This window comes from Callorhinus ursinus, unplaced genomic scaffold, assembly GCF_003265705.2.
Source record: "Callorhinus ursinus isolate GAN/ISIS: 27379988/994484 unplaced genomic scaffold, GSC_fseal_2.0 scaffold125, whole genome shotgun sequence".
Lineage (NCBI taxonomy): Eukaryota > Metazoa > Chordata > Mammalia > Carnivora > Otariidae > Callorhinus > Callorhinus ursinus.
The window spans coordinates 22,355-36,720 of NW_027397187.1; the positions used below are offsets into that span (position 1 = coordinate 22,355).

Genomic DNA, 14,366 nt, shown 5'->3' on the forward strand with positions numbered 1-14,366 from the left:
ATTTGCAAATGACATATCCGATAAAGGGTTAGTATCCAAAATATATAAAGAACTTATACAAGTCAACACCAAAAAAACCCAAATAATCCAATTAAAAAATGGGCAGAAGACATGAACATTTTCCCAAAGAAGACATATAGATGGCCAATGGACACACGAAAAGATGCTCAACATCACTAATCATCAGGGAAATGGAAATCAAAACCATGATGAGATATTACCTCACACCTGTCAGAACGGCTAAAATCAAAAACACACAAACAAGCGTTGACAGGATGTAGAGAGAAAGGAACACTCGTGCACTGTCGGATGAATGCAAACTGGTGCAGCCACTGTGGAACCAGTATGGAGATTAATTAAAAAGTTAAAAATAGAATTACCATGTGATCCAGCCATTGCACTACTAGGTATTTACTAAAGAATACAAAAACACTAACTCAAAAAGATACATGCAAGGGTGCCTGGGTGGCTTACTCAGTTAAGTGTCCAACTCTTGATTTCGACTCAGGTCATGATCTCAGGGTGGTGAGATCGAGCCCTGCATCAGGCTCCACGCTCAGCAGGGAGTCTGCTTGAGATTCTCTCTCTCCCTCTGCCCCTCCTCACCACCACACGCATGCTCTCTCTCTCTCAAATAAAAAATCTTAAAAAAAAAAAAAAGATACAGGCACCCCTATGTTTACAGCAGCATTATTTACAATAGCCAAACTATGGAAGCAGCCCAAGTGTCTATCAGTAGATGAATGAATAAAGAGGATGTGATATATGGAATCACAATGGAATATTACTCAGCCATAAAACATTGAAATCTTGCCATTTAAACACCAGAGATGGATCTAGAGAGTATAATATAAGTGAAGTAAGTCAGAGGAAAACAAATAACACAGGATTTCACCCATATGTGGAACTGAATAAACAACAACAACAAAAAAAAACCAAGCAAAGAAAAAAAGAGACAAACAGACTCTTCACTACAAAGAAAAAACTGGTGGTTACCACAGGGGAGGTGGGGGTTGGGTGAAACAGGTGAGGGAATTAAGAGCACACTTACCATGATGAGCACTGAGTAATGCACAGAATTGTTGAATCACTGTATTGCATACCTGAAGCTAATATAACACTGTACATTAATTCTACTGGAATTTAAATAAGTTGGAAGCTTGGGGCGCCTGGGTGGCTCAGTTGGTTAAGCATCTGACTTTTTTTTAAGATTTTATTTATTTGACAGAGAGAGACACAGTGAGAGAGGGAACACAAGCAGGCGGAGAGGGAGAGGGAGAAGCAGACTTCCCGCTGAGCAGGGAGCCCGATGCGGGGCTCGATCCCAGGACCCTGGATCATGACCAGAGCCGAAGGCAGATGCTTAACGACTGAGTCACCCAGGCGCCCCAAGCATCTGACTTTTGATCTCAGCTTAGGTCTTGATCTTAGGGTCGTGAGTTCAAGCCCGCCACCTCAAATAAATAATATCTTTAAAAATATATAAATAAATAAATATCCATACATAAAGGGACAGAATTAAGCATGTATCTTGCTTAATACAAATACAAACTATATTCCAAATAGTTGATGAGGTAAGTTCTTCCTTACAGAAAAGGTTAAAATAATAAATGCATAAAGAATGACAGAATCATAAATTCACCATTGGGTGACACATAATGAAATAACAGACCTGGGTAACAAACATCAGTGTCTACTAAGACCTTTAGGGAAAAGCCTGGTAGAGAAACCACTGTAACAATAACCAGAAGGAAAACACTATGACACTAGATACTATGTATCTCCTGCTATAAGGCAACAGAACTATAGACCACCTATGAAGCTTCCCCAAAAGAGGTTAATTTGATTCCAATCAAGTCGCTAGATCTGTAGTTTACAAACAAGGGCAACTTTGCCTCCCAGGGACATTTGGTAACCTCTGGAGACATGTTCTAGTTGTCCCAATCAGAGGGTGCTGCTGGCATCTGGAGGATGAAGGCCAGAGATGCTGCTGAACACCCTAAAAACCACAGGACTGCCACCACCAACAAAACAAGGTTCAGAAGATCTGCCTTAGATCTAATTTCCATTTAATAGGAGATACTGAGGATAGAGGAATGTATTAAATGACACCATGATGCAATCAATCAAATGTAGAACGTGGGAAATCCTCCAGAACAAATGACATAGTTTCTTCAACAAAAAATGGTATGCATAAAATAAGAGGGGAGATATTGTTATAGAGTAAAAGAGACACAGATCAAGCAACAGCAGATGAGTAAACCTTGTTTTGATCCTGATACTAACAAATCAATTGTAAAAAGTTATTTTTTAGATAACTGGTAAAATTTAAACTTGGGATAGATATTAAATAATATTATTAAATTATTATCAATATTGCTGTGTATAACAACACTTTGTGGCTGTTACATCCTTAATTTTTAGAGATGCTTACAGACACAGTTATACCTAAAACAATATACAAAAAGCATAGGGGAAAAAAAAGGAGAAGATTCAAAGTGAAGATTATCAAAATGTGGATAACTGCTTAAGAGTAGGTGACAGAATATGAGGATTCATTATACTTGTGTCTCTACTTTCAATGCTTCAATTTTCCACAGTAAAAAAGTTTTCCTTTAAACAGCCTGGAGAGAAGACAGAGCCACACAGAAGAGTAATTTAGACTAACGGCTGGTTTCTCCACAAGAACGGCAGGAGGCAGAAAGACAGTGGAATGGTTGCACTATGGACAGAAAATAATTAACAAACTAGAATTCCATATAAAACAAAACTACTTTTTACTAACAAAGGTAAAATAAAGATTTTTCAAGCAAATTGAGAAAATTTTCCACTATCAAACCCCACTAAAAGAAATCAGAAAAGATGTTGTTCAAACACAAGGGTGGGGGGAAGCCAAATGGATGATCCAAAATACAAGAATTGATGAAATATTAGGAGGTATAATGATATCAACAGCAAAAAAAAAAAACACATAAAGAAACTTCTGCCATGTGTAAATTCAAAACTACACTTATAAATAAGTCATGGATCAAATAAGAAATCATAATGAAACCTGGAAAAAGATTTAGAAGTATGAAAACTATGTGTCTGAAAACTTGTAAGACAACTAAAACCCTTCTTAGAGTAAAGGGTAAAGACTTAAACACATTAGCAAAGTAGAGGAGCTTAAATACCAGGAGCTGAGTATCCACCTAATAACTGGGAAATAGAATATTATGATGAAGACATAGAAAGTGGAAGAAAAAATAATAAATAAGAACAGAAATAAAACAGAAAACAAAGATACAATGGAGAAGATCAAGAAAGCCAAAAATTGAGACTACCAAAAATTGATAATCTATTTAACTTGACAAACATTTAGGGGAAAAAGGGGTTACCAAGGGAAGGAAAGAAGGAAGGAAATTAGAAATGCTGCAGTGACCACAACTACAAATCCAGCAGAAACTAAAAAGATAAGAGGCTATCCCACAGATAATGGCAGTTACCTCTACTCAAGTTCTCCCTGTATCCTCTATAAACTACACAGCCAGCAAGGAAAGGTAACAAAATAATCCGCAGTCCACACCTACACCATATGGGAAATAAGAAGCACAAGGTTGAACTTACATGTAAGTGAGGAAATGAACCCTGAAGCCTGCACGCTCAGGCATCAAGCAGGGATTGTGTGGAGGAGGGAAAGGACAGCAGGGTCAAGGTGACGGTGGGACACGGACACACCATCAACAGGTATTCATCCGTGGAAGAGGGGGCCCCACCCTAAGCAGAAGAATACTGAAATCAGAGCCCTGCTATTGGTGACTCCCAGGAAGTATGCGGGACTGACAACAGCAGCCTCGGAAAGACACTGATTCTGGAGGCAAAAGGCATACTTGGAAGGGAGCAGCACACTTCAGTTGCCTGGTGATGAAGGGAAAGAAAGAAACAAGTGGCTGCGGCCCAGGATCCTCCAGAGATGGGGTGTCACCACTGAACTAGAACTGGACAGCAGGCCCAACAAGGTACCACTGAATAAAGAGACTGCATTTCATGGAACTGACAGAAGAGGGTGCTCTTGAACCAGAGAGCAAGAAGCCACCTGAGCCCCTCCCTCTTCGCCACAAAATCACATGTAATTACTGGTCTAGGAAAATTCAACACACTCCCTCATTATCAGAAAATGGAACCCCACATTCCTACAAAGCTCCTACCAAAAGAAAACAGAAAGTAAGGATGAAACGTTTCAGCTAATAAAAATACTCCACAAAAAAACAACACAAAGCAGAGGAAAAGCAAACTACAACACAAATTTCTAACATGAATCAAATATAATTAAACCAGCAACTGCTAATAAGAAAAACCACCACAAGTAAGATTAAAAGCTCAAAATAAAAATGTATGGAAAACCAGGAGATGAGAGATGAGAGTTGACCAAACTCAGGAGAGACACTGAAAAAGAAATCCCCTGAAAAATGAAGTTAAAGAGAAAGACAAGACTGCCTCAGAAACCACAAGGAGTCCAAGGGAAAACAGACATGACTGAAATTATAGCAAGAAGAAAAGAAAACAGGGGTCAAATAAGCCATGAGGAAAAGTATGAAAGAGGGAATGAATTTTCAAAAGAATCAGAGAGAAAGTGATCTATAGAAGACAAAGTAGATCAACATCTGTACAACTGGAACATCTGAAAAACAAAAGTAAAACAACGTAATAGAACTAACATTTAAGACTACAATCCCAGAATTTTTTCCTGAAAGGAAATAGCACCTGTCAATTGATTTTTGATAAAAATGCCAAAGAAATTCTATGAAAAAAAGGATAATCTTTTCAGCAAGTGGCAGCAGAACAAATGCATGTCCATGCAGGGGGGGAGGGAGGTGGGGATTAAGAAAATCTTCTACCCTAACCTCATGCCATATGTAAAAATTAACTCAAGACTTGAGTTCTTAGAAAGATCCATCCCACTAAGCACAACAGAAACCCCCTAGGCATCCTGTAAAAGGCAAACATAAGAAGATTCTGAAAGGTGGAGAGAATCCAGATCAGTTAGGGACCTTGGGGCCTGAGGAACAACACAGCAATAAGTTTTTCTTTTCTGGGTTTTCTTCTATGCCTCATCTAACCTTGGTGCAGGAGGAGCCAGCAACCCAGAAATCTCAGCAGGCACATATTTTTAAAAGCCCCCCAAAAAGCCAGCTCTCCCTAATGACAAGACCAGGAAAGATGCAGCCTAGCAAGACAAGAAACTTATAGATTATATGTCTATATATTATATAGACAGTAACCACTGTACTACAGGCAAACACCCCAGAAAAAACTGCAACTCTACCTTGGCTCAGATGAGCAGAGACCAAGTCGAAAGTGCAGACTTCTATCCTCACTAGCCTGTAATGAGGTACCCCAAAGCCCCTGCCAGTGTGGAATCAGAGAGGGCCAAGTAGGGAGCATAGACTTTCATCCTCGCCCTGTGAGAACAGGACCCCCCAATCCATGTGATATCAGTAAAGATCACATGGGTAGTCTGAACTGCAATTTCTACACAGAAATAATTAGGCATCTCTTCCTTTTACTTGCCAGAGTGAATCATAGTAGAAAGCCAGGACTTTACCACCACCCAGAGGCAATGAAATCTACCCCCCACCCCCGTGTCATTGGAGGTCATGTGGGGAGCAGCAACAAGGCACTCCCACCTCTCTCAGATAGGGTGGTATCATGGAGCCCAGCAGGAACCAGGAGCCTGCCCCACTGGGTGTGGGTGTCAATGAAAGTCAAATGAGAAACCTGCGCTTTCACCTCCATCTGTCAGTAATGAGGCAGCTCACCCACCCTCCCCCCTACTGGAAGGGTATCACAATAGGCCTGCTAAAACAGAAGACTTCAGCAAAACTCAGAGGTTTAGAATATAATATTAAAATATCTAGGGTTCAATAAAAAATCACTTGTCACACCAAGGACCAGGAAAATGTTAATTTGAAAAGACAATCAATAGACACCAAGATGATACAGATGTTAGAATTATCTGAAAATAATTTTAAAGCACCCATCATAAAAATGCTTCAGCAGACAATTAAAAACACACCTGAAACAAATGAAAAAATAGAAAATCTCAGCAAAGAAATAGAAAATTATAGCAAATACATAGAAGATATAAAGAATTAAATATAAATTTTAGAACTGAAAAATACAATAACTGAAATGAAAAACTCAATAGATGGGCTCAACAGCAGAATGGAAGGCACAGAGGAAAGAATCAGTGAACTAGAAGACAGAACACTAGAAATTACCCGGTCGGAACAACAGAGAGAAAACAGACGGAAAAAAGGGAGCGGAGCTTCAGGCCCCGGGACTGGGACAAAAGAGCCCCCAGGCTTCCAGAGCCTGGAAGGGGAAAGAGGGCGGAACTGAAGAGGTGCTCGAAGACAGAATGGATGAAAAAACTTCCAAATTTGGCAGAGAGACACAAACCTACAAATTCAAGAAGCCGAGCAAATCCCAAACACAATAAATCTAAAGAAACCCATGCCAAAATACAGCATAATCAAACTTCTGAAATATAAAGACAAAGAAAAAATCTTGAAAGCAGCGAGAGAGAAACAACAGCTTACCTATAGGAAGAAAACAATTCGAATGACAGTGGATTTCTCATCAGAAACCATGGAGGTCAGAAGGAAGAGGCACACGTTTTTTTCAAGTGCTGAAAAAAAAAGAACTGTCAACCCAGAATTCACACCCAGTGAAAACATCCTTCAGGAATGAAGGGAAAATCCAGACACCCTCAGAGGAAGGAAAACTTAGAGAACTTGTCACCTGCAGACCTGCCCTAAAAGAAATACTAAGGAAGCCCCTCCAAACAGAGAGTAAATTATGAAGGAAGAAATATTGAAATATCAGGAAAGAAGAAAGAACAATAGAAGAAGTAAAAGCATGGATAAATACAAAACACTTTCCTTCTCCTCTTGAGTTTTCTACATTATGTTTGACATTGAAGCAAAAATTATAACACACAATGATGTGGTTCTAAATGTATGTGGAGGAAATGATTATGACATTTATACATAGGAAGGAAAAAGAGAGATAAACCTACTATATTTCACTTATAATGGGAAAATAACAACCCCAGTAGACTGTGATAAGTTATATATATAATGTAACACCCAGAGCAACCATTCAAAAAACAATACAAAGAGATTCACTCAGAAGTACTACAGATAAATCAAAGTGAAATTCTAAAATATATACAAGTAACCCACAGAAGGGCAAAAAAAAAGAAACTAGAGAAATCAAAAACAGAAAGAATAAACAAAAATTAAACAGCAGACTTGTTATAACATATACAATTACATCAAATGTAAATGGTCTGAATATGCCAAATAAAAAACAGAACTGAAAAAGTGGATTAAAAACATGACCCACTCATATGCTGTCCATAAGAAACTAACTTAAAATATAACCATATAGCTAGTTTGAAATTAAAAAGTTGAAAAAGATATACCATACAAATATTAATCAAAATAAAGTAGGAGTAGGTATATTCATATCAAATAAAGTAGACATCAGAGCAAAGAAAATTATCAGGTACAGAAAGACACAATACACAATGATAAAAGAGTCAACCTTTCAAGAAGACAGCAATTCTAAATGTGTACGTAATCAACAACAATGATGCAAAATATTGGAAGCAAAACAGTATAGAACTAAAAGAAGACACAGACAAATCCACATTTATAGTTGAAGACTTGAACACCCCTTTCCCAGCAACTGACAGATCTAGACAGAAAATCAGCAAGTGCACAGAACTCAACACCATCCACCAACAGGATCTAATTGACACCTATATAAGGCCTGACCCCCAGCAACAGCTGCAAACCTTTTTTTCAAGCACCCATAGAACATATACCAAGATATGCCATATCCTGGTCCATGAAACAAGCCTTAACAAATTTAAAAGAATTAAAATCATGCAAAGTATGTTAACTGACCACAAAATAATCAAACTAGAAGTCAGTAACAGACAGATATTAGGAAAATCTCCAAACACTTGGAAACTAAACCACACACTTCTAAATAATCCATGAATCAAAGAGGAAGTCTCAAGGTAAATTTTTTAAGTGGAACTGAATGAAAATGAAAATATATAAAAATCTGCAGGACACAGATAAAGCAGTACTAAAAAGAAAATTTATAGCACTAAATGTTTACATTACAAAAGAGGAAAAGACTCAAATCAATAATTTAAGCTTCCACCTCAAGAAACTAAAAAAGGGCAAAATAAACCCAAAGCAACAGAAAGAAGAAAATAATAGAGCAGAAATAAAATGCAATTGTAAATAGAAAAACAATAGAAAAAAATCAATGAAAAAGAATCTGATTCTTTGAAAAGATGAGTGAGATTAACAAACTTCTAGCAAGACTCACAAAAAAAAAAAAAGGAGAGAGAGAGAGAGAATGAGAGAGAGAAGGCACAAATCACCAATTTCAGGATTGAGACAGGGGCTGTCACTACAGATCACAAAGACCTTAAAAGGATAATAAAGAAATACTACAAACAACTACACACACAGTTGACAAATTAAATGAAATTAACCAATTCTTTCAAAAGCACAAACTACTACAACTTACCCAATATGAAATAGATAACATAGCCTTGTCACCATTGAGGACTATTTTTTAATTCCAAGAGGATATGTTTCATTGGCAAATTCTATCAAACGTCTAAAGGACAATTAACACCAATTCCACACACTCACCTCCAAAAAACAGAAGAAGAAACACTGTCCCCAATTCAATTTATGAATTTAGTACCATTGTGATACCAAAACCAAAGACAGCACAAAAAAATAAAAAGGAAAGAAAGAAAAGTACCATTATCCCTTATGAATACAGAGGCAAAACTCCTTAACAAAATATTAACAAACACGAATCAGCAATATATAGAAATAACTGTACACAATGACCAGCAGAGCTTATCCCAGGGATGCAAGGCTGACTTAATATTTGAAGACCAATCAATATAACCTGCCATATTGTAAAAGAGAAACTACATGATCCCATCAATTGATGCAGAAAATCATTTGACAAAATTTAACACTGATTTAAGGTAAAAACTCTCAGAAGAAAAAGGAAGAGAGGGGAACTTCCTCAACTTGATAAAGAACATCAACCAACCCCCCCCCCCAGAAAAAAAAACCTCAAAAAGCTAAAAACTACAGTTAACATCATCCTTCACATTGAAAGACTACCTGTTCCCTCCTCCCACAAGACAAGACTAAGAGAAGGTCACCACTGTTCAACACGGTTCTGGAAGCTGGCAGTGCAACACGGGGGGAAAGGAAATAAAAGACACATCAGAAAGTGAAAAATAAACTGTTCATTAGCAGATGACTTGATTCTTTACGCAGAAAATCCCAAGGAACCTACAAACACCTGGGGGAAATACAAACCAAAATTACATAATTTCTTTAAAATCTGATGAAAATGAAGACACCAAATGTCAGAATCTATAGCATACAATTAAATTAGTAATAAGAGGAAAATTCATAAACTTAAGTAATCATGTAACAAAAATTAAAGAATAAAATAAGTAAACGAAGTCTCTAACTCAGGAAGCTAGCAAAGGAACAACGAAGTAAAACAAAAAGGCAAGAGGGAAATAAAGATAAAACTGGAAAGTAACAGGTTAAAAATCAAAACCACAGTAGAACTAATAAATAAAATAAAATGCTGGTTCTTTTTATGAAAACCTACAGAATATATAAATCACTAATCTAATCAAGGAGAAAAAGAGGAAAACATAAAATACACAGGATAAAAAAATGGCAAGGGGGGAAAAACAGGAAATTTTTTAAAAAACTTAAGCCACTTCTTTGCATAACTATATATAGATAAATTGGAAAACCTAGATCAAATGATCATGTCTAAAGAAATTGTAATTTACCAAACAGATCTCAGGAGATAAGAAGTTAAACAGACAATACCCATACAGAATAGAGATATTATCAAAGAATTGTCCTTCACAATGAAACCAGAGTCAGATGATTTCACAAGGGAATTCTAACCAAATCTTTAAAAGAACAAGCAATCCTAATGCTAAACTATCCCAGAAAAGGAAAAGAAAATGTTCTAATTCTTTTTGTGAATCAGTAAGAGGTATGTCATATAGACCACCTCGGGTAAATTTTCCCCATAAAGTGCCCCTCAATTTTATAATACCCTCACTTCAGGAAAACATGTATCTTGCATTACAATATAACATTTTGTATATTCCCCCAAGCCCAAAATAACATTTTTTTTAAAAGATTTATTTATTTGAGAGAGAAAGAGACAGAGCTGGGGAGGAGGGGCAGAGGGAGTGGAAACGGACTCCCCACTGAATGCAGAGCCAGACCGAGGGCTCAATCCCAGGACTCTGAGATCTTGACCTGAACAGAAATCAAGAGTCCACTGCTTAACTGACTGAGCTACCCAGGCGCCCCTCAATATCTTATTTTTAGCCAAAAAAAAATGTAGGGAAAAACTCTCAGCCAAGATTTCAAGTTCAGTTGGCTGACTATTAGAATTATGTGTGGATTTTTTTTAAGATTTTATTTATTTATTTGACAGAGAGAGACAGAGCGAGAGAGGGAACACAAGCAGGGGGAGTGGGAGAGGGAGAAGCAGGCTTCCCGCTGAGCAGGGAGCCCGATGCAGGGCTCGATCCCAGGACCCCGGGACCATGACCTGAGCCGAAGGCAGACAGTTAACAACTGAGCCACCCAGGCGCCCCATGTGTGGATGGTTTTTGAAAATTACAATAAGCTTCAATAAAGGAGGTGTCCAAAGCAATTGCTTGTTAACAGCTATTTTAACTGTGGTGATCAGGGAACAATGTATTAAGCATTTTGTATCCTAATATGATAGCTTTTACTTTTCAGTATTGGTGCTTTAGTTATAGTTTTAAAGATTTATTTATTTATTTTTAGAGCGAGAGAGAGAAAGAAAGCACAAGCAGGGGGAGTGGCAGAGGGAGAGAATCTCAAGCAGACGGCCCACTGACTGTGAAGCCCAACACGGGACTCAATCTCACAACCCTGAGATCATGACCTGAGTTGAAATCAAGAGTCAGACACCTAACTGACTGAGCCACCCAGGCACCCCAATTATATTTTTAAAAATTAATTGGGGATTTTGAGTACAACCAACTTTAATACATTATAATTTTTATAGTACACTATAATTTCCCTATTTAAAATGATAGGAAATGGAAACACTACAACATTTAATTTTCAGTAATGGATTAATGAAGTTAAACATAAGGGAATTATATAACATTCATAACTAAACCTTATGATACTTGAACACAGAATAAGAAAGCTACAGAATATATCTCACTTTAAAATATGCAATTATATAAGACTAATGAATCATTGACCTCTATACCTCTGAAACCAATAATACATTATATGTTATTCAGTTGAATTTAGATTTTAAAAATAATAAAATAAAATATGCAATATAATGATTTATAAGAAATACATATTTGGTCACTCAGATGACCACGGTGTATTTCTCAGATGCATTTGGCCTTCATGCACAGTTCCTGAGAACACTTCAGAGCCATAAAGGGGACATGGGTATCCTGTTACTAATGAAGGTGACTTCTGGACTCCCCCCAAGGGTAGGAGCTGGTTGCCAGAAGGACTAACCACATGATTAGAGGGTTGAGACGTTCAGCCCCAACCCTGACTTCCAGGGAGGGAATGGAGGCTGGAGGATGAATCAACCAACGGCCAATGGCTTAGTAAATTAGGACTGCAACAAAGCCTCCACAAAAATCCAAAGACTGGGTTCAGAGAGCCTCTGGGTTGGTGAACAGGTGGAGATTGGGAAGAGTGGCATGCCAATAGAGGGCATGGAAGCTCCACACCCTTTCCCCAGACCTTACCCTATATATCTCTTCATCTAGCTATTGATTCTTATCCTTTATCATATCCTTTAACAAACTGGTAAACATAAGTGTTTCTCTGAGTTCTGTGAGCAAATTAAAGAACTTAAGGAGGAGGTGTTGGAACCTCCAATCTGTAGCTGTTAGGTCAGAAGCACAGGTGACAGCCTGGGGCTTCTGACTAGTGTCTGAAGTGGAGTGTGGGAGGCAGTCTTATAGGACTGAACCCTTAAGCTGTGGAACCTGATGCTATCTACCAGTAGGTAGTATCAGGATTGAGCAATTCAACTCAATTGCTTAGTACTGGGTGGGGGCGGATCCCTCCGTGTTGGAATTGGGTCTGGGAACCCTAAAAGAATTGGTGTCAGTAAAAAGCATCAATCAAGAATCCTACATAAAATATAACATCACATTAAAAAAATATGTTAACTGGGGTGCCTGGCTAGCTCAGTCGGTAGAGCATATGACTGGTTCATCTTGGGGTTGTGAGTTTGACCCCCACACTAAATGTAGAGATTACTTAAAAATAAAAATCTTTTAAAAAATGTCAACTAAGTGGGGTTTATTCTAAGATCGCAAAAACAGTTCAATAGCAGAAAGTTCATTACTATAAATCCCCATATTTAAGGGGGCAAATGTATGATGTCTAGGGTGCTGAAAAGGCCTTTAACAAAATTCAACATCTACTCCAGACAAATACTTATTGAAATAGGAATTAATGGGTACTGTACCTTGATTTTACTTACACACACACACACACACACACACACACACACACACACCTCTCAAGCCCAAAATTAGAATCTTATTTAGTACAGGCAGAAACAAGGTAAGGGTACCCACTAACTCCACTGTTACCTGATAGTGTATTAGTCAGTGAAATCATGCAAAAAAATTTAAAATTTGTTTAAAAAAGCAAACAATGAGAGGTCCAAGATTGGAAAGGAATAGTTAGAACTATATTTGTAGAAGTTTTGAAAATATCCTTGGGGAAAAAAATCAAAGAGTCAATGCCAAAACAAATACACAATTTGAGGATTCAGGAAAGTAGTAGGATACAAAACTGACATATAAAAGTCAATAGCCTAGGGTGCCTGGGTGGCTCAGCTGGTTAGGCATCTGCCTTCAGCCCAGGTCATGATCCCAGGGTCCTGGGATTGAGCCCCACATCGGCCTCTTTGCTCTGTGGGGAGCCTGCTTCTCCCTCTCCTTGCTGCTCCTACTGCTTGTGCTCTCTCTTTCTCTGTCACATAAATAAATAAAATCTTTGAAAAAAAAAAAGGCAATAGCTTAGATTTCTGCTCCTAGCAGAAGCCATGACAGAAACCAAATTAACCCTTGCACCAGTAATAATCAGAAACAGTAGACACCAAGAGAATGAGAAGACAAGCCACAAACTGGGGGAAACCATTTGCAAACCACATATCTGATAAAAGACAGGTATCCAAAACATAGAAAGGAATCTTAAAACTCAACAATTAGAAAACAATCCAATTAAAAAGTGGGCAAAAAGGTCTGTTCTCAGACTACAATGGAACTAAACTAGAAATTATAACAGAAAGATAACTGGAAAGTCCCCAAATATGTAGAAATTAAACAACACACTGCTAAGTAACACATGGGTCAAAGAGGAAATCTCAAGATGAATATAAAAATATTTTTAACTAAATGAAAATGAAAACACAACTTATCAGTTTGTTGGATGCAGGAAAAGCAATGCTTACAAGAAAATTTATAGCACTGAATGCATATAATAGAAAAGAAAGATCTAAAATCAGTCATCTAAGCTCCCACTGTAGGAATCAGTAATCTAAGCTCCTACTGTAGAAAAAAAAAAAAAAAAAAACATTAAAGGTAAGCAAAAGAAACAATGAATCATGGAACACTACATCAAAAACTAATGATGTACTGTATGGTGACTAACATAACATAATAAAAAATAAGAAAAGAAAAGACATAATAAGAATTAGAGCAGTGGGGCACGTGGGTGGCTCAGCTGGTTAAGTGCCTGGCTGGATTTTCGGCTCAGGTCATGATCTCAGGGTCATGAGATCAAGCCCTGCGTTGGGCTCTGTGCTGGGCGTGGAACCTGCTTAAGATTCTCTCTCTCCCTCTCCCTCTGCCCTTCTACCTATCCCTCTCCCTCTCGAAGAAATAAAAGAAAAAAAAAGAATTAGAGCAGAAATCAGTGAAATTGAAAACAGAAAATAAATAAAGAATATCAACAAAACCAATGCAAATCTTTTCAAAGAAACGATCATTAAAATTGATAAATCTCTATTTTAGGCTAACTAAGAAAAAAGAGGGAAAACACAAATTACTAATATAAGAAATGAAAGAGAGGACATCACTACTGATCTCATGAAGACGAAAAGGATAATAAAAGAACACTATGAACAACTCTATGCCCACAAATTCGATAACTTACATGAAATGGACCAATTCCTTGGAAGGACAAATCTACCAAAAC

The 14,366-nt window shown here is 37.6% G+C and overlaps 1 protein-coding gene across 14 annotated transcripts in view; it reads right to left on the bottom strand.

The window, feature by feature from the left end:
• Nucleotides 1–14,366, bottom strand: part of CACNA1B (calcium voltage-gated channel subunit alpha1 B) — a 136,008-nt gene that overhangs the window by 19,552 nt on the left and 102,090 nt on the right. Inside the window, exon 22 of one of the 14 annotated variants that reach the window (XM_073890011.1) lies at nucleotides 6,582–6,670. The exons of the other annotated variants lie outside the window; for them this stretch is intronic. Coding sequence (XP_073746112.1) covers nucleotides 6,582–6,670 — 89 coding nt within the window. The remainder of the gene's footprint in view (nucleotides 1–6,581; nucleotides 6,671–14,366) is intronic. 14 annotated transcript variants of the gene reach the window in all.